We start from the raw sequence: 26,257 nt of genomic DNA on the forward strand, positions 1-26,257 counted from the left end.
CTGCCCACTCTGAGAGGAAGGAGGTTACCTGGCTAGGCGGGGGGGGGGTGAGAGAGGAGAGGAGAGGAGAGGAAGAGAGAGAGAGAGAGAGAGAGACTCACTCTCTCCCCCAATAAGAGCAAGGCTACACCCCCGACTGGGCGCGGATTGGATCTTGTAGCCATCATGGAGGAGAGTGTCAAAACTTGTGACAGATCTGGCCATGAACCACGTCTTGGTCAGACTGAGAACATCCAAGTTGAGTTCTTCAAGGAGACGGCAGATGTCAGAGAAGTGTTTGGCAGCTGAACGAGAGTTGTGGCAATGTGGAGCAGGTTGCCATCTTTTAAAGACTTCTGTGGTGGGGTGAGCCATGGATGGGCAGAGAAGGAGAGAGGGCAAGGTAGCCAAGGAGGAGGATGCCAGAGAGGTGGCGAAAGAGGGAGGCAAGGGAAGCAGTAGAGGGTGCCGGAGAATGTAGGAGGCAGAGGAGCCAAAGAAGGGAAAGAAGGGACGGCAGGAGAAGAAAGGAAGTTGATAAGGCGCCGGAGGAGGTTGGCCTGAGGGCCTTGGACCAAGACGGTGCCATCTAGATAAACATTTATGATGGTTTTGGAGGAGCGGAAGGTGGTGAGGAGGGCCTCCCACTGGGTGCCACCATTAATGGGTAAGGAAGAAAAAGGAGAGAGCACAGAGACCATATGGGGGGTCCTTAGGCCTGGAGGGGCAACGACAAAGAGGATATTGGTGAGGGTATGTCTGGAGGAAGCACTGGTGTAGGTATCAGCGATTGGGAGGCCTGGTTTGGAGACCAGGATATCCCTTTTTAACTTCTTCCTCCCAGTTTTAGTGAGAAGGACAAGATATTGAATAGAAAAGCAGTTTGAGAAGATAGGTGAGACAGAGAGCACCATAGAAGATGCGAGAGGGTGGGGGAAAGGTGGTGTGGAGAGTAAGGGGGAGGAGACACTAGGGTTGGGACACAAGGAGAAGGGGAGCAAGCAGACAGACAATGACAACTCAGAGGAAATAATAGACAATTTCACGTGAGACCTAGATGGAGGAGTGGACACAGCAATCGGTGACAAAACCAAATGAACAGAGCAGACGATCAAAGGAACCTAGAAGAAAGAAGTATGCATCATGGATAAGAAGTAGACTCCAGTTAAAGAACAACCAAATGAGGGGACCTAAAGGAAAGAGTGAGAACAACAAGAATGCAGGCAATACAATGTGAATAGTAATCAGGAGAGCAAGTCGAGAGAGATAAAGAAGGAAACCTAGAAGAAGAAAAGAGCACAACAGAACACAGGGCAGTATGATGTAAACAACAATCAAGATAACAGGGCATCGAAAACACAGCAGTCAATGAAGGAACCCTAGAGGAAGGAAGAGCACAACAGAAAACAGAGCAATGCACAAAAGGAAAGAGAAATGGCTGGGAGGAGGGACAGAGCAAGGGAAGGCGAGGGGGAAGGGCTCGCAGGGGAGCAAGGACGTGCGGCCAGTGTAGGATTGCAAGGGAGCGCACGCCATCAAGGGATGCGCTGGAATGCATGCAGCCCTAGGGGCGAGAGCGCCTGCGATCGAGGAAACGAGAGAACCACATAATCGATGATGCGCGGGAGTGCATGCAGCATAGAAAGCGAATGAGTGAAGCGAGTGAGTGCACGCGATCAGGGAAAGCATGGGAGCCATGTGACTGAGGAATGTGTGGCCGTACATGCAACAATGGGCATGCGAGCCAAGCGACTTCAAGGAAAATAACAGAACCGCGCAATCACAAGGTGCACGGGGGGACGCAGCCAAGGAGGAGAATGAGCGCATGCCATCAAGAAGCGAGGGAACCACATGATCCCGGGAGTACGCGCAGCCTAGGGAGGGAGCAGGCGCAACCGATCAAGTATATTGAGGGAACCGCACGATCAAGGGATGCGCAGGAGAACACGCAGCCTAGGAGGTGAGTGTGTGCACACCATCGGGGATAGAGAGGGAGCCACGTGATCGAGGAATGCACAGGCAGGGGTGAAACCCAAGGGGCAAGCGAGCCATGCAATTCAAGTTAAACAAGGGGGCCGTGCGATCACAGTGTGCAATGGAGGGCAAGTGGCCTAGAGGGGGAGCATGCGCAGTGAGTAACCACGCAAGTGAGGGATGTGTGGGAGGGCATGCAACCTCATCAGAAGGAACTTATTGCGATTCCACCATTGATTGTAGAAGTCTTTACCGCATGTGCATCTCTTGGTATGGGAAGCTCAAGCGGTTGAACAGTATCTTTATCTGACAATGTTGAAAGCCTTTCTGGGGGATACACCTTTATGGGTACTTGTGCCACAGGTTTTCCTCCATGAAGGTTAGATCTCCCAACATAGTCATTATTCAGGAAAATCTTCTTCGTGTGGTCAGTGGGACATAGTGTCGTTTGTGTCTCCTAAACGGTGAAGTGCATTATGCAACCCAGTAGTCACGTACAGTGTTCTCATTAGAGGACCACATTTTTTCAGTAGCGGATCCTGACACAACTTTCATGACCTCTCACTACTTTCTTTTTGACAAATCTTCAATATTTAGGTAGGATTGTTAACATGAGTGGATTAGTATCAGGTTTAACCACCACTTTACCCTCAATTACTGGGAGATTGATCTGCAATCTGGGAGAAACTGATCAGATTAGACTATGGGAGGTACGTACAGAGACTACACGCGGAAGAGGACAAGCCAGGCAGGCTCCTAGTCTGGTTTACTAAACAAGAGAACAGGCATAAACCAATCACCGCAATCAGGGATGAACAAGGTGAGGAGCTGAGGACACAGGATGGGATTAACAGGGTGTTCTCGCGGTTCTATGAAGAACTGTACTCCAGAAAACAGGAAGCAGAGGCAGAAGATATAGCGGATGCTTTCGGGGGGATTTCTCTCCCAAGGTTATGGGAGGAGCAAGCGCGATTATTGGATGTACCCCTCACACGCTTGATGAGCTAACCAGTGATAGCCGGCCTCCCTACAGGCAAATCCCTGAGACCGGATGGGCTGCCTGGGGAATTCTATAAGAAATACCAAGAAACCCTGGCCCCACGGTTGCTAGAGACGTTTCAGGAGGCATATGAGGAGGGAAGGTTGCCACGGAGCCTATCTGACTCGGCCATCATACCCATATTGAAACCGGAGAAGCTGCCCCTTGAGTGCGGATCCTATTGACCGATCTTCCCTAATTAATCAGGACTCCAAAATCCTCACTTCAGCCCTAGGGAACCGCCTCGGGGATCATATCTACGCTGGTCCACCCAGACCAAACTGGATAAGTACCTGGGAGGAACACAACATGGAATCTGAGCGGACTCCAACACGTCATTGAGAGCATGAACGGGGAACAGGGGGACCGCGCAGTGGCGTCGCTAGACGCCATCAAGGCATTCGATTCAGTGAACTGGAACTGGCTTCTGGGGGCTCTCGCCCATTTTGGGATAGGGGAGGGGCTCCTCCGCTGGATCCGGCTTCTTTACAGTTACCCCAGTGCTAGGGTGAAAACGGGTAGGCACATTTCAGAGGGGTGGTGGATTGGCTGGGGCATGAAGCAGGGATGCCCACTATCCCTGATGCTTTATATACTGGCTCTGGAGCAGTTTGCCGTTTTCCTTAGGGCACAGTACGGGAACACGGGAATAGAAATAGACTGGGTAGTAGATTTAATTTTGATATATGCTGACAATATACTCCTTTATGTGGGGAACCCAAGGGAAAACATGCCAGACCTGCTAGAAGCACTGAGGGAATTTGCCAGACTGTCGGGGAAACATGATCAACAGGGAGAAATCCTCGCTCTTCCCCCTGGCGGGCTTGAGGGGGGTTGCTCCGGACCAGTTACCGAACCTAGGACTCACATGGACACCAACCACTTTCCGTTACTTGGGAGTGGACATACACTACAGCGTCGCAGGAACGCACAAGGCTAATACACAGGCGGCCATAGCCAAAATAGAAATAGCCATGAAGTTCTGGAAGACACTCCCACTGGGGAAGACAGGGAGAGCAGCCCTATTAAAGATGACGGTCCTTCCCCCGCCTACTGTATTACTTCATTAACATCCCATATAACATTCCCAGGACCTTCTTCAGACGGGTACACACACTGGCGAGAGAGAGTTCTTATGGGGCGGGGGGAGGAACAGGATCGCGCTGAACACACTACAGAGGGATTACGAATGGGGGGGGAATCAAGCTACCAGACGTTTAATGCTACTACCTGGTGGGACAACTCCAGTTCGTTGTGAAATGGTTGGGGGACGATACATCTATAGATGCACTGCTCTTTCAGCCAGCAATACGTCATTATTACATGAGGAAATTCCCATGGCTGGACAAGGCTCTAGCTAAACCACTCCCGATGATAGTCCAGCTGGGCTCGGGACAAATCCCCCTCACACGGCTAATCGACACCCACGAGGCATCCCTGACCATCTACCGTACGCAGTGGGAAGACAAGGGAGTGGCACAGACTGGAGACTTATGGATAGAAGGGCAGTGGGTGGATTTTCAGAACCAGATGAACAAGGAGTACACAGCGGACAATTCCTATTGTACAATGGAATGGTACAAAGGATCAAGAAGAGGTGGAGGACATTGCCGGGAGAAGGAGACAGCGAGGGAGCACTGGACGTGTGGTACGATGTGTCGGAGGAAGGTCACACGATATACAGACTCTCTGAACAGCTCCTGCGTAGCAATAAGGAAAAGGCATTGCTAGCAAGAGCCAGATAGGAGGAGGAACTCCAAAAGACCTTCACTGATGGGGAGTGGAGCAGGACACTTCAGTATAGGAAAAAAGTCTCCAGAAATGTGAGATTCAAGCAAATGCAGCTGTACCTCACGCATAGAGCGTAGCTTACACCTAAGAGAATTTCGAACATGGGACAAAAACAAGAACCTGCCCACGCTGTGCGGAGGAACAGGCGGATATGATGGATATGTACTCGTCCTGCCCAGTGATACTCAACATTTGGGACCATGCACCGCATAGCGATGGCATGGAACTTGAGCACATGGCCATCAGCAGAAAGGTGGTGGGCAGACCTGAGAAAATGGACAATAGCGGAAACATCAGTGTGGACCAGATCGACGCAGAGAGGAGAGGGGGAGAGTGGGGCCAAACTACTTGCATGGAACTCTCTCGTACAGGGCTTGTTTCACTGCACGGAAGGACAAGACACGACAGGCCTTAGCAGGCCGGAGGAGGATTGAATCCCCGGGGTCAAGGTGAGCGAGGGAACTCTGAGGGGGCTGTGGACATGCTACAAAGGGCCGAAAGCGAGAGCCAGAGATGATCAACACTGACCATGACGGCCAGTCAGAGAGAGAGCCAAGCCGACGCGCAGAGTGACAGAAGATGGAGTGTGGATCCCAACACAAAGTGCCAGTTGTAGAATGATGTTTGTTATAGTTGTTTGTTTGTTGTGTGTTGAAAATCAATAGAGTTTAAAAAAAAAAAGATGTCCCTGAACCCTTTCTGGGATGCACAGATAGAGGAACATTGAATCTCGATTATCCCTTATCCTACCTCGCCCAATTCTCATAACGGTGCATGGTGGTAAATTTGAAAAGAAGAGTTAAAAAGAATTGTTTGGGAGACCGCCAGGGGGGCAGACGAAATGGCTGCCTGAAACTTCGTCTCCCTCTTCAGGCACGAGATTACGGGGAATTTCACCTGCTAAAGATAAGTAGTGGCAGTATATATGCCATAAAAATATCGCGTTATTGCTTTGGAGGATCCTGGGCACATCATGACGAAGTGTCGAGCGAAACCACAACCCCAAACAAGGGGAACAAAACCGGCGGAGGAACCTGTCACTGAGCTGCGGCATGTCTGCAATGGCAGTCACTGGCCAGAATAGGTAGGACAGTGAAGCGTGTCTCTAGCACACACCCTGAGCCCACTGGAAGGGGTGAACACTTCGCCCGATTCGAGCAGCAAACCCGGTAAGAGGCCAGCAAGAACGGGGAGAGCGGGCACCGTTTGGAGCGAGCGCGGCTCTGTGGCCACCCCTGGGAGAGCGCGCGCTGGGTCCCGGGGCGCACTGGGCGGTCGCCTTGTAGGGCCCCTCCAGCTACGGTCCACGACAATACACGGCGCTGCCCCTTTTCATAAACAATTGAGCTGAGAGCGGCCGGCTACACCCTTCAACAGCAGCGGCCCGATGCACTGTGCTGAACTCGCGCACCCCTGACTCATAAGTGGGCTTGCGCCTCTGCTCAATCCGAGGTGGGTCGCAGAATAAGGCCGGCGCTTCAAGTGGTGCCCTCAGCGCAGCGTGAGCGTTCATCTCGCACAGGCCGTAATAGCAGGAGTCCCCCCACATCCACCTACCTAGACACCCAGACAAGAGGGACGTCCTTACGTCGGCATCCCTTATAGAGGGACCAGCAACAGGCGGTTTCCAGCACATGCAGCAGTCTTTTACCTTCCGCTTGCTGATTGAGCAAAAATGCGGTAGCAATCTGCTCCCCCCTGGTAAGAATCACAAGGAAAGCAACAACGCTACTGTACCCTGCGAGCTCGGCAGTGCAGGAGAACAGCACAATTAAACTGCACCCCAGGGATATAGATTGCATGGACTCCCTGAGCACAGGGAACCAGTGATTTCACAGCCACAAGTGGCACCAAGAAATCATAAGGGAACTCAGCACTCACTACCAGACCTTAGCGAAGCACAAGGGCTGCCTGGGATCATCACCCTGGGCCCCATTACGGCAAGGCGACTTCGACCTAAACATCCTTTATCACAAGAATAAGGGCCTATCGGGAACGGCACGAGTGAACCCGAACACAGAATTACAAACCATGCAAACACAAGAATCCTAAAAAGGGGAAGAGAATTGCTAAGAAACAATGGGAGGCAACTACAGTGTCGTGCCGAGCGGGGGTTCCCCAGTTAGTGGAGTTCCAAGAGCAACACTCCACACCAGATCGAGCTGCAGGACACTGTGCAATATACTCATAGGCAACCAGGCAGCCCCCATCCCTGAGTACCACCGTCTTCAACAAAGAAGCTAACTAAGGATCAATGCTGGTTCCCCCCTGCACCGGGTGATCCTGGATCCGCGCACCCTCAGCAGGCTGCGTATGTTCAGCCACACGCCCGAAGCCATGGAACAAGAGGCCCAAAGTTCCACAGAAATCCCGGTGAATGATCGCGATAGTGCCACTAAATCGGACATCCACCTACTGCTGGGGGAAATTCGTTCCATCAAAAATAGCCTGCCATACAGTCACAGATCTACAGACGAGATGGAAGACCGAATAGAGGCCGCGGAACACAACCAACAGTCCGCTAATATAACGGCAATGCCATACAAGGCCAGGTTCCAAGATTTGGAGCAAAAGGAGCGTGACCTGCTTCTCAATCTCGATGACTTGGAGAACCAGAAAAGGCACCATTTGCATCATGGGCCTTACAGAGAAACGGGGAGAGACACCAGCAAGCCTGGATAACAAAGTAAAAACGCTAACCACCTCCCTCTTTGAAGCCTCCACTCACCCCAACTTGGAGTTTGATGGGGTACACAGAGCCAGGTGCCCTCCGAAAGGCCTGCGGTTCGTCCTGGTGAAGTGCCACTACTATAAACAGAGACCGGAGATACTCCAGAGAGCAAGAAACCAGGAACCTATAGACTGTGAGGGATCAAGTGTCAAACTATTTCAGGATCTTTCCGCCACCACACTAAATTTGAGGAGGGGTTGTCGCACCCTAACAGCGTGGCTACAAGAACGAGGGATCCGGTATCGGTGGAACCACCCCTTTTCACTAAGCTTTGAGTAAGATGGAGAATGTTTCAGGATGACCTTAAAAGATGAAGCCAAAAGAGCCCTAGAACGCATACAAGCAAGCACCACGATGCATTCTGATGGGGAAGCATCCAGAAAAATTGCGGGCCTGCTGCAGAAAAGCTTCCCGATGTCCCCCAAGTTGGGTCGAGCCCCAGGAAAAAGTGGAAATGCAAGAGGCTCAACACCACCTGAAAAAATTGCGTGCCATAGATTTCTTGTACCCTGGAAAGCCAGCAAGAGTATAACATTACTGGGGGGCACTCGCTTCAATCAGTGAGGAGATTCTCGCTGGTGATCGGACTGAGTGAGAGGTTGGCTATGGGTCACATGACGCGCCAAGTGGATTGTTCTGGATCTCTGAGATGGCGGAAGTTAGTTATGAGAGGTCACTGCATGATGTTCTTTACCGTAAAGTTTTTGAGGTGTAAGTTAGTTAACATGTTTGCCTGGAGAGGTCTCTCTGAAGTGGGGCCCTTCTATTCAATTTTGAGGGAGTCTCTATTATCGGAAAATGCCTGATAAGGTTTTTTCCACAGGGGAGGAGAGGGTTGGGTAACTCGCACCATGAGGAAGTAAAGTTTCAACTCCACATATTAGCACCACGCTGCTCACTTTTTAGTCTACCACGAGTCCAGCTACTAGTCACCTGTATATTTATCATACGACCCCAAATGCTCTCTTTTAGCAAGATGACACGGCAATGACATGAATTACGAAATGGCCTCACTAGACAAAATAACGATTGGGTCCCTCAACGTTAAGGGCCTCAATTCACCCCACAAACGCTTGATGCTGGCACGGCAATTCAAACTGTTGAAAAAGGATATACTGTTTGTTCAAGAAACTAAGTACACTCAGGGGGATGAGCGCAGGATACTTTGCAGGGACATCGGACACTTTATTTGGGCATCGGGGACTGCAAAGAAAGGGGGAGTTGGCATCCTGTACAGGAGGTCTACGGGCCTCCAAATACAGCATGTCTACAGACACAAACTGGGTAGATATGTGGCCCTCAAGGGCACACTGTGGTCACATACTGTCACCTTATGTTCAGCCTATGCCCCAAAACAAAAACCAATCGCAGTTTAGTGAATCCTTGCTCAACTTCTTAGAGGCCTGAAGGGAAGGCAAACTGGTCTGTGGAGGAGACCTCGAAATGATAGCACACCCCGGCCGGGATGAAAGCCCAACCGCCAAATGCCACACAAGGGGACAGATTCCTGAGCCAGCTAAGGGAACACCATATCATAGACTCCTGGAGGGCAACACACCCGGAAAGTAGGGCCTTCACCTTTTACTCTCCCCCACATCAAACGTAAGTGAACACCTAGTGCTTGATGCCTCCATAGAGATAGTGGCATGGTCGGACCACAAACTCTGCATGTTAGACCTGGATCTAGGCCCACCTCATAGCACAGAACAGAGATGGGTATGCAACGACTATCTCTGCAGAGACCCATTGTTTGAAGATTAATTCACAGAAGCGATTAAAAACTTGTTTGACTTAAATGATACTGAGGACCTTTCACAAAACACGATATGGGAGGCAGGGAAAGGCACATTACGAGGGGTCCTGATATCAGAGGGGGCGCACAGGAAGAAAATCCAATTGAAAAGGGAAAAATAATTGAAAACCGGGATTGCGTATCAAATGCGTAGACTCCGTGCTCAGATAGCTGGGGCAAATCCAATTTAGAACCATGTTAAAACGCTTTGGGAGGAGTTAAACGATATATGGCAGAAAAGGGCTCTAACGCAACTGAGACTATTGAAACAAAAATGTTACGAGAGAGGTGATCAAGCGCACACCATGCTGGCCATCCGCTTACAGAAAGAAAGTGCAGATAGAGCAATATACAAAATTGGAAGCGAGCAAGGCCTAATCCTGAACAACCCCAGGGATATAACAAATCGTTTCTCGAGATTTTACACTAGCTTATATTCAGCCGAAAAACAGGCCTCTGAGTCAGAAATCGAAGAGTACTTATTGAGTCTGCCCCGACCCCCAACAGCACAGGATAATTTAAACGTACTCAACGCCCCAATATCGACTGAAGTGGTTAAATATGCCATCTCCCATCTTAAAGCTGGCTCAGCTCCTGGGCATGATGGGCTCACCCCAGCTTTTTACAAAGCAAACTGCAGTGCCCTTACCCCTCAATTAACCAAACTCTTCAATTCAATATTAGTCGGGTCAGGCCACTGCGTCATTTGCTGAGTCAAGAATAGTTGTGATTCCTAAAGAGGTTAAAGACTCCTCAGAGTGTGCATCTTATCGCCAAATTTCTCTCATAAACGTGGACGCCAAACTCTATGCCAGTATTTTAGTCTCCCGTCTGGCTCAGGTTCTCCCCCAACAGGTCCACACTGAGCAAGTTGGCTACATAAAAGGCAGGCAAGGGGCGGGCGGGGCAATGTACGGAAAACCCTAGATCTTATGGCTCAACCTGACAAGGAGGAAGAATTCCCCATTCTGATGTCCATCGACGCCGAAAAGGCATTTGACACCGTCGAATGGCCTTTCCTGGGTGAGTTATGGGCTAGGGGTGCAAGTGCATTGTACCGCAAGGCGTCAGCAAAGGTCCTTGTTAATGGCATCGCCTCTGACTCCTTTGCCTTCACCCGAGGCACACGACAGGACTGCCCCCTGTCCCCCATATTGTATTCCCTGGTTATCGAGCCTTTTGCACAGAAAGTGCGGTCAAATACCCAAATTCACGGCATGACAAGGGGAGGGAAGGAATATAAATTGGCGATGTTCGCAGACGACATCCTGACATACCTTACACGCCCGTTGTAATCTGTCCCCGCCCTCTTTAAAACCATGCAGGAGATTCCAAGCTAATTTAAATAAAACAATTGCATTATTCCTTCACCCGACCACTGCCCTTCCACCTCAGCTCACAGCGAGATGGGGCTGTCAAGTTCAAACAGAAATGATTAGATATCTAGGGGTAGACATCACAACGACTCTAGGCAACCTGTTTCAAGCAAACTTTGTGCCCCTGTGGAACGTCCGAAATGAAGAGATGGTCTAAACTATCACTATCCTGGGCAGCAAGGTTTGCGTCCATAAAAATGAACTTCCTCCCTAGTTTCCTCTTCCTGTCCCTGCCGGTCGTCGTCCCGGAAATGTTTTAGTAGAAATCAAGCGAACACTGTTAGCCTTTTTATGGGCACACTCTAAGCCCAGCATTCCATCCAAGACTCTAATCATACCAAAAGACAAGGGAGGCAGAGGGTTCCCCGACTTCTCTGAATATTATAGAGCCGCCCAACTTAGAATTCTATCTGACCACATCTGGGAAAACCCAGAAAAGCAGTGGGTCCCCCTAAAAATACGCTCTTCGCCCCAGTTACATTGCATGACTGGTTGTGGGTTCCACGCACCTCTATGCCCCGCAGGGCCTGGGAACACCCAGTTCTGACCATGCAATGGGCTATGTGGCACCCCTCACAATCCATGAAGGGAATACCAATGTGGCCCTCCCCATTAAGCTGTATTTGGTCCCCCCCAATACGCGATCATCTTAGTGAAGTCTCTCGTTTCCAACCGTTATAGGAAGAGGGATTAGTTAGAGACGGGCAAATGTGGAAGAAGGGAACGTAGCTCTCAAAAGAGGAGCTAGAACACGCGCTTCACAGCATCTCGATTACTCTGTTACTTTACTTGCAACTAAAGAGTACCATCCATGACCCTCTATGGGGCGATTCTTTACATCGCCCCGTTACCGCAGTCCTAGCAATGAACCGAGGTTCGAGGGGTCTGATCGCCGACCTATATAGTGCACTCCTACCTACGGGCCACCTAACTCATCCAACTTCTGAAACCAAATGGGACACAGACTTTGCACTTCACGACTCTCCAAATGTATGGCAGGCCATTCATAGAGGAGTATGGGGATCATCAATCTCCATGCAATACAAAATGCATAATGTAAAATTGTTGTTGAGATGGCACTACACATCTCAGAGGCTCTCCAAAATGTACCCGGGGACCTCCCTGTATTGTTGGAGGGGATGCAGGGAAGTGTGCGATTACTGGCACCAATGGTAGAACTGTGTGCATGGCCAGACTTATTGGAGCAAAGTGTTAGGGTGGATTCAAGCAGTAGATGGGATCTCCAGGATGCTCTCTCCATTATTGGTACTATTTGGCATTGGATCAGATGGTGAAGACTCGTACACATTGCTATCGCACATGCCTCGTAACCCTTTCTTGCCAGCCAGGGTATGTCTAATGATCAAATGGAAGTGTGCGGTCTTGCCTTCAAGAAAAGAATGGATTACTCAAGCACACTCCATTTATGAGATGGAGAGTCTCCCAGTTGCCCTTCAGGATTCACGAAAGCACATTGACCTGATATGGTTCCCCTTCATAGAACACTATGCAACTTACCGAGAGTCCTTGCTAGACGCACTTTAGCACGTGCCAGTTCGGAGCTCGGAGCTGGACGCATCAAGATTTTGCCACGTCTTTATGCACATCACCCACTTCTTTTTCAACTGGGGGCTATGAGAATGTGACTGATCCGGGACCTGGTTTTATTAGCATGTGGTGGATACGTAGGATATGTAAGTGTTAAAAGTGGACCTTTTTAGTCAATACTTCATGCTATATCAATCTTCCTCTAGATGAGTTGGGGGAGCGGGTGAGAGAAAGGGAGGGGGAGGGGTAGGGGGTGGGGTGTGGAAAGTGAAATTAAAATTTAAAAAAAGTTTTTTTGTCTGTCTTATGCATATTTCGTTTGTCATACCATGATAGTATTGTAGTGCATCCACAATGTGTGCTCGGTCCTTGTCACATTTGATGTCAAACCAATAAAACGTATTTAAAAAAAAAAAAGATTGGTTTGAAAAACCAAATGTTTGAAACGAAAAGTGAGAAAACGTTTGAACAAATGTTCAGAACAAAAGTAACCAGTAAAAGTACTCACTAGAAAGAGGTCAGGTGGTTGTAGGGGAAAACTGCGTTTGGGCAATCATTCCAAAAATAGGCACGCCAATGCACGATTTCGGGGAATGGGGAGGAAGGGTCATCACGTGTAACGGCGGGTGTCCCTCTCCCCCTTTTATAATAATAGAAAATGCAAGACTACAGGGTAAGCAATCATCAGTTAAAGGATAGGAGGCAGGACAAGACGGAGATCATGGGGAATCATGAAAAACACTTCAAACAGTAGATGAAATGCATGAAGAAAAGAATATTTGCAAAAGGCATAGCAATGCAGTGTACATAGAAAATGGTGCATTTTCACACTTACATTTTCTAGATTTTATTTCCAACTTTGGTGTTTCAAACTTTTTCAAACGAGAACGTATTCATTTTTAAATGGACTGTTGATTTGCTTTGTTGTCACTGATGACGGTTATATTCTTTCTTTCAGACCCGATGACCTCACTGCCTTGCAACTAATTAGTAGCAGAACGTTAAAGTTACACTGCAGTCTTAGCGGAGGCCTTCATCACCATGTCAATGTTATGTTTGATTACTTTCACCTCTCCGTCATATCAGTTACAGTTCATGCTTCCTTGGTAGCGCTGCACCAGCCATTAATAAGGTAAATTGATGTCAAGATTTCCAGATGATCACTTTGGCATGTTTGTTATATAGGAATGTGTATGTTATTGAAAGAAGTTAAAGGGGCACATATCTTTTAGGGAGCATTTTTTTTTTATGGCTGATGTTTTAAATCATTAACATTTTAAATTTGTCTTGGTTTGTGTCTTGAGAACCCGCTTGCTGTATTGTGAAATAAAGCTTGTATACAGCCTCTAGAGGCCCTGACAGAAGGGAACCTATGAAAACGGATGCCATTTTTAGACTTGGTGAGTATACTGTGTGCTTAGTTGGCAGGATGTAGTGTTCGCACTTCTGGATACCCAGACTAATAATATATTTAACTCTTTCGTTGGGCTAGCCTGTGCTGTGTAGAACACAGCTGGAGCCTATCCCTTAGTAATTGGTAGAGGAGAGAGAATGGTTTACCTCTAGATTGCATTAAATGGAGTTTAGAGTTTAATATCAGATAAAGGAAGTGATGTTGTTTTCAATCCGGACAGATGGGTGTGGCATATGTAATGATGAAACTAATGACCCATATGGAGAGAATATCGAGATTGTATTCATCATAGCACTGTGGCCTGCACTAGCTCCATAAGGAACATAAAATCATATTGGGCAATTTAATGTAAAATGTGTGAAAAGAAAAATCAAAACGAATCCAAGGGGACTCTAGGAAACCCCTGATAAGTTGATGCATGGGCAGAATAGCAAAGAATGATGTGATAATGTTTGGCATCCCGCATAAATCATATGAGCTGCATAGTTAGCTTGCTGGGAGAAGTCAATACCTAGTTGAGGCAAGTGGTGTTATTCGTATTTAGAGAAAACCTCTGCTTACCCACAGACCAGAGCATCCAATCTTGTAGTAGCATGGTACTTTGGACTAGAGCACGAGAAACTGTCATGATGCCTACCCCCAGGCATCCGGACCAAGCCCATCAGCCCCGGGAGCAGGCATCTAGACATTTAGTAAAACCTCAGCAGCCCCGGCTAGGGGCTATCTGGGTTCAGTCCTGGCGCCTAAGGCGCCAGGCTCATAGTCATTACTTACCTCAGGCAGACCATGCTGCAAATGACTCCAATCCAACATGAAGCCTGAAAGGGGCTATTTTTCTACAGGGACTATTTTTTACTCTGGTGTGGTTCTAGGGACTTCTTACCTGGGACTACTTTTGAGGCTATTTAAACCACGCCCGACCAGCAACACACGCTTCGCGTTATTCTGCATCCAGCAGCGTAACACTCACCGTGCCTGCAGCCTGCATCCAGTCTTCTGCCACGCCCACCTCGAATCCGGAGCTCCTAAAACAAAGAGGAAAGAAAGGGACACGGTTAGAAAACAAACTTATTTCTATTCCACACCTGATTCTGGATCCATCTCGTCTCCAGACCTGTAAAGAACATCATTCCTGCACGCGCCGCACCTCCAGCTGCAGCGCCGCGCCATACTCACCAGTCTTCACAGCATCCTTCGGGTCGGCGCTGCCTCCATCATTTCTTCGCCGAACTTCGGCACCTAGGAGACAAGAGAAAACCACAAGGTGAGCCGAGGGAACCAACAAATATAATTCTTACCACCATAGACTTACCTGATTTACCACCGGAGGCATCCTTTTGTGACTCTCCATATTTTCACGTGCCGCATCTGTAAAGAGAGACAAAACAACACATTTTTCACGTGCAACATTTACCGGACAGCGCCGGGTAATGCAGACTCTTACCTGAGCACCACCAGCTGCCACAAAAGCATCTTTTCACAAGCCAGCTGCAAGACAAGAAAGGAAGGGGGGCACAAGAGTGAACATCGGACATATTGAACTCTATGAACTTAATACTTACTGGTCCTCACCAGGAACCTCAGAGTCAATACTCTCCGGAACTCTCCCGACCCTTTAAACCAGTGAAGTAACTGTAATCGACGCGCCCCTGCGAATCCACGCAGGATGGAGAGCTCATCTTTCAAGAATATAAGGTGATTGCTGTGAGGGTATTTCGGAGGTGATTAGTTGGGGAGGACTGTGGGGGTGCCATCACTTGAATCCACAAGTGGCTAAATCCATCTCTCCACTTGCAGGAGAATATTTCTACGGGTTAAGCAGACAAGATTAGGAGGGCAGATCCAGTCAGTCATCGCTGCACTACGCATCACGTGGGTGGAGACCGCAGCTGTCCGGGTCCGACCGACGCCCCTGTGGGAGCCAGGTGAGGTAACAGAAACAACCAGTGCATGTCATGACTAAGGGACCAAACCGGTCCTATTTTGTATTGGTGTCTAGGACCGAACAACCCTTCTGTGATGGTGCTGCTCGTTATCTGGGCAGAATACAACAGTAACTGGAGTGACTTGGGCTTGAGACACGCGGCTGGAGGAAAACCAATCGGAAGAAACCTCCAGAAAACAGACAACTGTCTGATCCAGTTTCGAAGTCTTTACAGCAAGACCAATCGAAGACCAACAGTGTATCAACCTTGAAAATGACAAACAAGAAGAGCTCCAACTCCGATTCGTTATTGCTGGTGACCCCTTTTAAACTGCCCAGCAGTGACCTGACGGGAGGAAAGGTACCCATGATGGTTTGGAAGTACATATAGCCATCAACCTTGAAATGAAGCAGTAGCAAAAAAAACAGCAGACATGATGAAAAGATGAGAAGACATCCAATTCTGAAGAGCCAGTGCCAAGGATTCACCGAAGATCCCACCCATCGCTTCAAAACTCAATGCTGCACCTTGTTTAAAAAAAAGTCCCTGAATTCCCTGGCCACAATGTTAACCCAGGTGCTCTAGAGCTGGTGAACACTGCTGCTCCAGAGCCCCTTTTTTTGTCATCAATCTATATATAAAAACACTGCATGAACAGTGAAGAAAGTAAAAATAGTGCAGTGCCCAGGACCTCTATCGCTTGCAAATAACCCCTTTGTGGGTACAAAGAACTTCAGGTATTTATTAGAAACATGACAACCACACACCTTATATTTTAATTTCTATCTAACGTGACTTGTAATAATGACTTTACTGAATGACCAAAAGTAAGATAGGGCTCATTGAACTAACAACCCTTAACATACAGCCTCCAAATTCAGAGAAGTATTGTTAACCTGGACTGTAAAGGATTTCACAACCCATGCAAGAGAAAAATCACCACAATGTGCAAACCTATCAACTGTAAAATCCAACTCCTTAAAGGTCTAGAGTAGATATGGTCATTGTGCAACCCGCAAACGAGAGTTCATAATTATACACCACAGAAAGAATATCTTATGGTTGAGGATGGAGGAGCAACTTCCAATGGTCTAAAATATGCAGTCCCTAGCGGATGAAAGGATTTACTCTGGGCACAAATAAGACACACTAATGCATACTGTGAAAAACATGAAGGTGTCTCCCAGACTAGTCCCCGGGGGGGGGGCTGTCATCCAGGTGACCAGGACACGGCCATCGCTATTGGATCCAGTTCCTGGGGGTAGACCCGTGAGGGAGGATCACCTGGATGGCAGGTCCTCGGGGAATTGATGTGGGACACCGATGGGTGAGACGCGGTATCCCCCTTTTTATGACAACTTTTCCCCACGCTACCAAGTAAGATGCACAAACACTTTCTCCCCCCCACCCCCTCTTTCCGACACAAACACTTTTGCATATTACGAAGGACACAGACTAACACTTGAGCCATTTACCTGACATGTTCCAACACTAGGGTCAGGTAAAGTCAGACAATTGACCAGAACTGCACACACCTGACAGCCCTTTCCCTTCCCCACAGGGATAAAAGGTGTAGAGGGATAAAAGGTGTAGCACAAAAGCGCAGTACAAGCAAGGCAGATCACACAACGTGAGAGCTAACTCAGCACAGTATTTCAAGAGGAGGAGAAAGACTGTGCATACCGAGAGGGTGACCAGGAGCGAAGCGACCTTGCCCTTTCTGACCAAGGCCTGTGAAACCTCAGAAGAAGAAATCGTAAGACCGCTAACAATAGCCAGCGTGTGTTGTAGCAGATGTCAACAGTAAGCAAGCCCTTTCTCTGCAGCTGATACCCAAGCCGGGGAGAGTCGCTTCTCTCTGTTGTGCCAACCTTGACTCCAAAGAGAAAGAAAGCCAAGTGGTTCATCTCAGCCGGTGAGTCGAGGGGAGAGTCGATAAGAAACCGAGCTGTGTTGAACGAAAAGAGCAAATGGCTAATTGAACTGCGAAAGCATAAAGACCAGCAACAGAGGTGTCCGGCACCACGTGGGTGCTCACTCAGGAAACCCGGGGCCATTACCCGATTGTTGAAACTACCATAACCAGAAGGTCTTGGGAAAGGCGAGAAAGGGGGCAATGTGGTCATACAGGGGGCTTGTAAAATCCTCTGTACAGTCGAAAGTCTTTGACCGACAGATGATTGTGAAGCTAAGGGAAATGAATCCTAAGAGTTGAATGAGACAGGCAAGATTGACAATATTGGCAAGAGGTAACCCGAAAGCGGGATGCCGATAAAGAGGAGGCAAAGTCTAAAGTCCCGAAATACAGTGTGTTGACAAGAGTGAACCCGGCTGAGGGATGTCCAGCGTGAACTGTTCAAAAGGACATTAAGATTCGTGAATATCACAGAAGAGATTTTTGAATCTTTATTTGGATATTTTAAACCTGTCAGGCCCTCGATAGCAAGAAAACATAGCTATCAGAAGACCTGGTATCATTAAGGAACCTTCTAGGGATCTGCGCTCGGAAGAGGGCGATCCAAGTGTGAAAGGCATTACCCAACGTGCAAGTAGAAAATAACGTTTGTTTATTTGGGATACATCAAGCCTACAGCGGCAAGGAACATTTAGTAGAACATAGACTTAACCACCGAAGGCCCTGATTCCTGAGAGCGGAACTGTTAGCTTGTGCTGGGAAAGCTCGAGCGTGTGCTGTGCTCCAAAATCCTACCTTGTCCGATGCTGAAAACGTGGGGAAGGGAGACCCTGACTACCGCCTCCTGACTTATTATTTGTGAACACTTCCTTCTTTCTCATGAACCTTATCGCACACTTAGCGTAAGGATTGGCAATAGGTTTTTAGTATACACCCTTTTATTTTGACAAGACGCGACTTGTATTGCCTTATTATTGATTGATGGTCGAAGCTTGCTCCCATCTTAGATTTAGGTTTAGATTAGGCTTTTCCCAACCTACCTTTACAGTTTAAACACCCTTGAACTTTGATCACTTATGTCTGTCTTTACTGCTGCCACCATGAGTTGAATACCTATGTATATCAGTCATAACCCTAAGCCACTGAGAGGAGTGCTACACCAGTTCTAATGGTGCATCTACACCTCTGTGCCTGGCAGACACCTTGACATGATGTACCTCCAACGTGTCCTTTTGATTTAAGCAAAAACATAATAAAGGCATGAAAGATGCCCAGAAAAAAGTACCTCTTTCTTGTCAACATCACCGAAGATGCTAGAGAAGAAACATGTTTTCAGTGCCCAATACAGCCTTCACCCCGATTTTTTTTCTTTTTTTCTTTTTATTATTTAAAAGAGACCCGGTAACTGTTTTAAAGAAACTAAAAGGGAAAGTGGGCGGTTCATATGATCAAGAGACTGATGTACGGCTTTGACAAAGCAGAAGCATTTTAATGACCAGACCAGGACAAGAAGTTAATACTAAAATGGTAGTAAGCAAAAATGTATGCCCATCTGGCTTGACAACTGTTTCGACACTGAATCTTTAATAATGCCTGCAGATTACCTTGATTGAGACATCTGAGATTGATATGAAGCTTACAACAATAAACGCCTCCTCTATCTACAACCCTCTTTCATTGCCATTATTCACTTTCTGAATGTTCAAATAATTAATTTAGCTGAAAGTGAGTGTATGGGAAAGATTGGAAATATGTATTGTGATACAAATGACTAACATCATGAATCTGATCCAAGATGGCGCCAATAGATCAATCAAGGCTTCTGTTTCTATCAGAAAGATCTGGAAGTATCACATTGGCTGAAAACTGAACTAGAAGTAAAATCTTTTTCTATAGTCACGAAAGCGATCTCTTTCCGATTATCGAAACCCCTGTGATCGATTAGTTTTCTCAAGAAACCTTAGAAGCGAAATGGATGAAGTTCTTCATATAGTATCTATAAAAATCTACATCTGCACACAAAGTTGCCCTTGTCCCACCAATATAAACACCATCTCAGTCACCACCAATGTTCCTTCTAATTTATTTTGTGTTGTGTCTGTGCGGCAATAGTGTGCGGGCTGTTTTTCAGTGTATATAATATAAGTCTATGGGGGGTAACGAATATTGCCTCTGTATTCCCTTGGCTCACCTTGCTGTTCTTGTCTACCCCTTAGGTGTCAGAGTGCGGCGGGAAGATGCAGAAGGATGCAGTGGAATGTGAAGATGCTGCGAAGGTCGGTGAGTTCAGCGCATCGCTGCAGCAGGCGAGGCGACGCGCATAAAATAACTTCTTTCTTCCAGGTCGAAGGCGCGATGGATCAGGAATTTAGGTAAGGATCAAAGGTATTGTTCTTGTTCTGACCTTTTCTCCTTCTTTCCCCCTTTTTCTAGGAGCTCCAAACTCGAGGCGGCGTGGCAGAAGACTGGATGCAGACTTGCAGGCACGGTGAGCGTTACGCTGCTGGATGCAGAATAACACGAAGCGTGTGCTGCTCTTCGGGCGTGGTTTAAATAGCATCCAAAGTAGTCCCAGGTAAGTATTCCTCCCCAGCCCCACCCGAGTAAAAAAATAGTCCCTAGGTAAAATAGTCCCTTCCAAGCCTCTTTGGCTTGGAGCTCTTGCAGCATGGTCTGCATCAGGTAAGTTTGCAGCATGGTCTGCATCAGGTAGGTTTTAATGTATGAGCCTGGCGCCATAGACGCCAGGACTGCACCCAAACAGCCCCTTGCAGGGGTTGTTGGGCTTGCTTGGGAAAACTTGATGCCTGCTTCCAGGGTCGCTGGACTTGGTCTGGGTCCCCGGGGGTAGGCATCATGACAGCACTCCCCCCCCCCCCCCCCCCACAAGGTCCCGCCTAAAGTCGTTCTTCCCTGTGGTTTTGGTTTGTCTGGGAAATTTCGGTGGAATTTTTTCACCAATCGAGGTGCATGAACATGGTCGCTAGGTTCCCATGACCTTTCCTGTGGTCCGTAACCTTTCGTCGATTAAATAAAAAAGTTTTGACTATCAGCTTGAAGTCCAGGATGTTCTTAACTTCAAATTTGGGTTCTCCATCTACAAGGATGGGGTCTGGTGGCTTGGTTAATCTTGTCCCTGGTTGCACTGGCTTCAAAAGTGACACATGAAAGACGGGGTGAATTCGCATATTAGCAGGTAAGCCCAACTTGACAGCCACCGGGTTGATAATGGCCTTAATAGAGTAAGGTCCCAAATATCTGGGGTTAAAGGTCCATGTTCCCTTTAGAGGTATATGTTTTGTGGCTAACCATACTTGGGCCCCTATCTGGTATTGTGTAGTATCGCTTCTATGCCGATCAGCATCTTTCTTGTATTTTTCCTTCGCCTGTTTTAAATGTGTAGTTGCTTCCTTAAAGGCTTGTGTAATCGTAGCGTGCAGATGGTCCACTGCCGGCATTTCTAAGTGTTGGGGAGAGTCAAGGTCTGAGGTTCGAGGGTGGTGCCCATATAAGGTATAAAAGGGGCTTTGTCCAGTTCCAGAGTGTACTGAATTATTGTACGCATATTCGGCGATCCAAAGAATGTCTTTCCAATTACTCTGTCTGATGTAGCATACAACGCAAGTATTGTTCAAGAGTCTGGTTGGTCCTCTCTGTTTGACCATCGGTCTGGGGGTGGTGACTGGTCGATAACCTCACCTCGATTCGGGCCAATTGACAGTATTTTTTCCCAAAATGTGAAATGAATTGACTGCCCCGGTCAGAGACCAATATGGACGGAAATCCGTGTATGCGAACAATCTTTTCTAGGAACTCCTTGGCCAGGATTGAAGCTGAAGGTAATCCCTTTAAAGGAATAAAGTGGGCCATCTTGGAAAAAAGATCCACAATAACTAGAATGGTGTTAAATCCGTTGCATGGGGGTAGATCAGTAATGAAGTCTAACGATAAGGTGTGCCATGGTGTAGGCGGAATGTCTAAAGGTTGTAAGAGTCCAGCTGGTTTTTTCTTTTGACTTTTGTTTTGGGCGCAAATGCCACAAGACATCACAAATGATTTAATATCCTTTCCCCAGGTGGGCCACCAGAATTGTCTTTTAATTTTAGCTTCAGTTTTTGCAATACCTGGGTGTCCCTCCATTAAGGTATCATGATAACGGGAAACGACCAGCTCTTGTAGTTCCTTGTGTGGCAGAAATAGCCTTTCTTGGTAATAAGGCAGATCATTGGTGACAGAGTAGTCCGGGCCTTTCTTTACCCAGTCCTGCAGGGCTGTAGGATCAAAGAGTTGCTGGATCTTTACCTGAATGTCCTCTAGTGTCTGTAGAGTAGTCATGCCAAGAATCCTTTGTTCGGAAATTATAGGTACTGGTTCTGGGTTCACTACTGCCTCTCCCATCCCTATTCGAGATAAGGCGTCTGCTTTACCATTCTTACAACCTGGTCGATGGGTTATCACGAAATCGAACTCGGCAAAGAACAATGCCCATCGGAGTTGACGTGACGATTGGGTCTTGGCTGTCTTTAAATACTGTAAGTTCCGGTGATCGGTGATCACAGTAATGGTATGCCTGGCACCGAGAAGATAGTGCCGCCAAGCCTTGAAGGCGGATTTAATGGCTAATAACTCCTTGTTGGTAACCGCATAGTTTAACTCGGGTGCCGAGAACTTTGTGGACCAAAAGGCTACTGGGTGAAGCTGGCCAGTTTCAGGGTCCTTTTGAGACAGGACCGCTCCCATGGCTAGACTGGATGCATCAGTTTCCACTATGTATGGAAGATCAGGGCGCGGGTGCTTTAATACAGGTGCAGACATGAATTTTGCTTTCAGCTCTTGGAAGGCATTTTCAGCCTCTTCAGTCCACATAAAGCGTTTATTTTTTCGCAAGAGTGCTGTGATGGGATGTACGACATGTGAAAAATCTGGGATGAATCTGCGGTAGAAATTGGCAAAGCAGAGCATGCTTTGTACTCCTTTAACTGAACTTGGTGATGGCCACTTAAGGATTGCGTCCACCTTTCGTGAGTCCATTCGGACTCCCTTTGGGGTTAGGATAAACCCAAGGAATTCAACTTCTGTGGCATGAAAAATGCATTTTTCCAGTTTTGCATATAGTTTGTGTTGGCGCAATTTCTCAAGGACTGCTCGGTCGTGCTTCACATGGTCAGATTCTGAAGAGGAGTATACTAGAATATCATCAATACATACGACAACACAAACATCAATGAGTTCACGAAGGCCGTCGTTCATGAAGTATTGAAAGGCTGCTGGTGCATTGCACAACCCGAAAGACATCACCTGGTATCCGAATAATCCATACTTAGTGCGGAAAGCAGTCTTCCATTCGTCGCCCTCTTTTACACGTACCAGATGAAATGCCCCCCGTAGATCTAATTTAGTGTATATGCAGGCGTCCTTCACTTGGTCTAGTAGTTCAGGGATCAGAGGCAACGGGTATCGGTTCTTAACAGTTATCTGGTTCAATGCGCGGTAGTCTATGCACGTTCTGAGGTCACCTTCCTTTTTTGGCACGAAGAACAAAGCTGACGATGCTGGGGATTTGGATGGGCGAATAAAGCCATTGGCAAGGTACTGGTCTAGGTATTGTCGTATGTGGAGGTTCTCAGGTTCCGTAAGGGCATAGATCCTGCTACAAGGGGGTTGTGCACTGGGTATGAGATCCATTTGACAATCATACGATCTGTGAGGAGGTAAGGTGTTTGCCTGTTCTTTTTGGAAGACATCCTGGAATTCTTGATATTCTGGAGGTAGTTGCATGACTGCTGTGGTTACTGTGGCCAGGCCTGCGTTCAGATTTTTCTTTGGGTAACAGGTTTGTGCACAATCCGGAAAGGTTATTCTCTTCTCTCGCCAATCAATACAAGGATTATGTGTTTCCAACCACGGTATCCCCAGTATTATTTGGAACTGTGGGGCTTTGATTAGATCAAACACAATAGTCTCTCGATGCCCATCCTGACCCAATAGCGTCATCTCTGCGGTGGAATGAGTTACAGGCCCAGAGGCGATTTCAGTTCCATCGACTGTGGTGATGACATCTGAGGTGGTTTTTCGGCAGAGAGGTATATTCATCCTGGAGGCCAATTTGTAGTCCACATAGTTTCCTATGGCCCCGCTATCAATGTATTCCCTTACTGCGATCATACGCAATGGCTGCCCTGGATCTACGAGGACCATTGGTATGATGAAATGCGAGGTCTGAGTATCCTTCTTCAAGCTCGGCAAGCGGACCTCTACGCTTGTCGGGCGTGGTCGTTTCACGAGTCTGACTCCATATGGCTTTTATCAGCAGCTCCTACCACCTTCTTAGGTGGTTTCACAGGGCAATCCCGTAGAAAATGCCCAGAAGTTCCACAATTGCATTTGCCGTCTCCTTTCTCTTTCCTTCTGGGATAAGGGTCCTTTAACCCCTCTGATTTACATGGGTTCTGAAGCATCTGCTCCTTTGGGGTTAGCGTGGGTTTTTACCAACACCGGATTCTCAAACTTGGCTCGATCAGCCTTTCTGTTCTGAAGTCTGTGATCTAACTGGACCACTAAGTCTATATATTCAGCGCAGTCTTGAGGTGGGTTCACGACTTGAGCCAAGACATCCTTGAGTCCTCGAAGCCCTCGATGAAATAACGTGATCCGTTTTACCTCAGGCCACCCAGTTTCCACTATCAACCTATTAAAGGACGCGATGTAGGATAAAAGGTCCTGGTTACCCTGTCGTAGGGACAAAAGTTTGTTATCCAGGGCCTGTCCTTGGGAGTGCTGGGCAAATAGTCTTTCCATGCTCGTTTGAAAGCCCTGAAAATCTCGAAGAATTGGGTTATCCTGAGTAACTTTTGGAATTGACCAATCAGCTGCACTGCCGCTGAGATATGACGATACAAAGGCTACCTTGGCTTGATCGTTTGGGAAGGCTCCAGGTCTGCATAAAAAGTGCAAGCGGCATTGGTTCATAAACACGGCAAACCTTTTGGGATCTCCGGCAAAGCCTTCGGGTGGAGCTAATGGAATACTTCCTGGTAGGTTTATTTGCACAGGGTTACTCGATAACACAGAAGCTGGATTTCCCACGGGACCAGGTAGGGGTGCTTGTCCAGGCTGGCTTTGCAATAGTTGCCTAGCAAGGTCATCGGTTCGCTCCTTTGACAAAATTAGTTCTCTCCTAAGAGCATTGGTTTCTTGACGGGCGGAATGCACTTCAGCCCTCAGTTCCCCTAGTAATTGGGCCAATTGGTCAGTTTCTGAGGTATCCATAACGCCCGGGTGGGAATTTGTAGGTATGCTTCACGTTCTGTTATGCTCACCTGGCTCCCACAGAGGCGTTGATCTGAACTGGACAGCTGCAGTCTCCACCAAGGTGACGCGTAGGGCCGAGATGACGGACTGGACTGGCCCTCTTAGCTTCGTTTGTTTGGCGTTTGTTTGGCCCGTAGGAATATTCTTCTGCAAATGGAGAAAGGGAATTAACCACCCGTGGAGTTGAGCGTAAATCCCCCCCACCCCCCGCTGTTCTCCCCACTGATCACCTTTGATGTTCCCTCTTATAGTCTCACCTGATGGTTTGGAAAGATGAGCTCTCCATCCTGCATTGAGCGCAGGGGCGCATAGATAACCAGTTGCTTCACTGGCTCGAAGGAATTGGTGAGTTCCAGAACAATATTGACTCCGAGATTCCCGGCAAGACGCCATAAGTATGTAGTTCGTAAGAGTTCAAAGGCCTGACTTTCACTCTTGTCCGATTCCTTGCAGGTTGCAGCTTGACCCTAGCGAAGAGTTCCTTGTGGCAACCGGTAATATTCAGGTAAGGATTTGTATTATCCAACACAGTTCGTTAAAATAATGTCAATATGTAACCTGTTGCTTTCTCCCTTATTCAGGCGCTGAGAGAAAGTATGAAGTCTTGGGGAATAATGCCTCAAACGGTAAAATCAGGTAAGTCGATTGTGGTGAGGAGGTTTCCCCTTGTTTGTCCCTTTGTTTCACCTTGCTGTCCTTTAGTTTCCCCTTAGGGGCCAGGGTTCGGCGAGGATGCAGTGGAAGCTGCGCCGACCCGTGAAGAGGAATAGTACCCCCGGTGGTAAAATCAGGTAAGTCTATGGGGGGTAACGAATATTGCCTCTGTGTATTCCCTTGGCTCACCTTGCTGTTCTTGTGTTCCCCTTAAGTGCCGGAGTGCGGCGGGAACATGCAGAAGGATGCAGTGGCATGTGAAGATGCTGCGAAGGCCGGTGAGTTCAGCACGGCGCTGCAGCAGGCGAGGCGACGCGCATAAAATAACTTCTTTCTTCTAGCTCGAAGGCGCGATGGATCGGGAATTCAGGTAAGGATCAAAGGTATTGCTCTTGTTCTGACCTTTTCTCCTTCTTTCTCCCTTTTTCTAGGAGCTCCAAACTCGAGGCGGGCGTGGCAGAAGACTGGATGCAGATTTGCAGGCACGGTGAGCGTTACGCTGCTGGATGCAGAATAACGCGAAGCGTGTGCTGCTCTTTGGGCGTGGTTTAAATAGCCTTCAAAGTAGTCCCAGATAAGTATTCCTCCCCAGCCCCACCCGAGTAAAAAATAGTCCCTAGGTAAAATAGTCCCTTCCAAGCCTCTTTGGCTTGGAGCTCTTGCAGCATGGTCTGCATCAGGTAAGTTTGCAGCATGGTCTGCATCAGGTAGGTTTTAATCTATGAGCCTGGCGCCTATGGCGCCAGGACTGGCTCTCCATATGAGCCTGGCGCCATAGACGCCAGGACTGCACCCAAATAGCCCCTAG

General features: G+C 47.9%; 1 protein-coding gene across 7 annotated transcripts in view; it reads left to right on the top strand.

The window, feature by feature from the left end:
• FAM135A (family with sequence similarity 135 member A) overlaps positions 1-26,257 on the top strand; it is a 1,883,908-nt gene that overhangs the window by 740,069 nt on the left and 1,117,582 nt on the right. For 6 of the 7 annotated variants that reach the window (XM_069606210.1, XM_069606209.1, XM_069606208.1 and 3 more), the window contains one exon: positions 13,189-13,362. The exons of the other annotated variant lie outside the window; for it this stretch is intronic. In XM_069606210.1, coding sequence (XP_069462311.1) covers positions 13,189-13,362 — 174 coding nt within the window. The remainder of the gene's footprint in view (positions 1-13,188; positions 13,363-26,257) is intronic. 7 annotated transcript variants of the gene reach the window in all.

Source organism: Ambystoma mexicanum, chromosome 4p, assembly GCF_040938575.1.
Source record: "Ambystoma mexicanum isolate Mex_15411 chromosome 4p, UKY_AmexF1_1, whole genome shotgun sequence".
NCBI lineage: Eukaryota > Metazoa > Chordata > Amphibia > Caudata > Ambystomatidae > Ambystoma > Ambystoma mexicanum.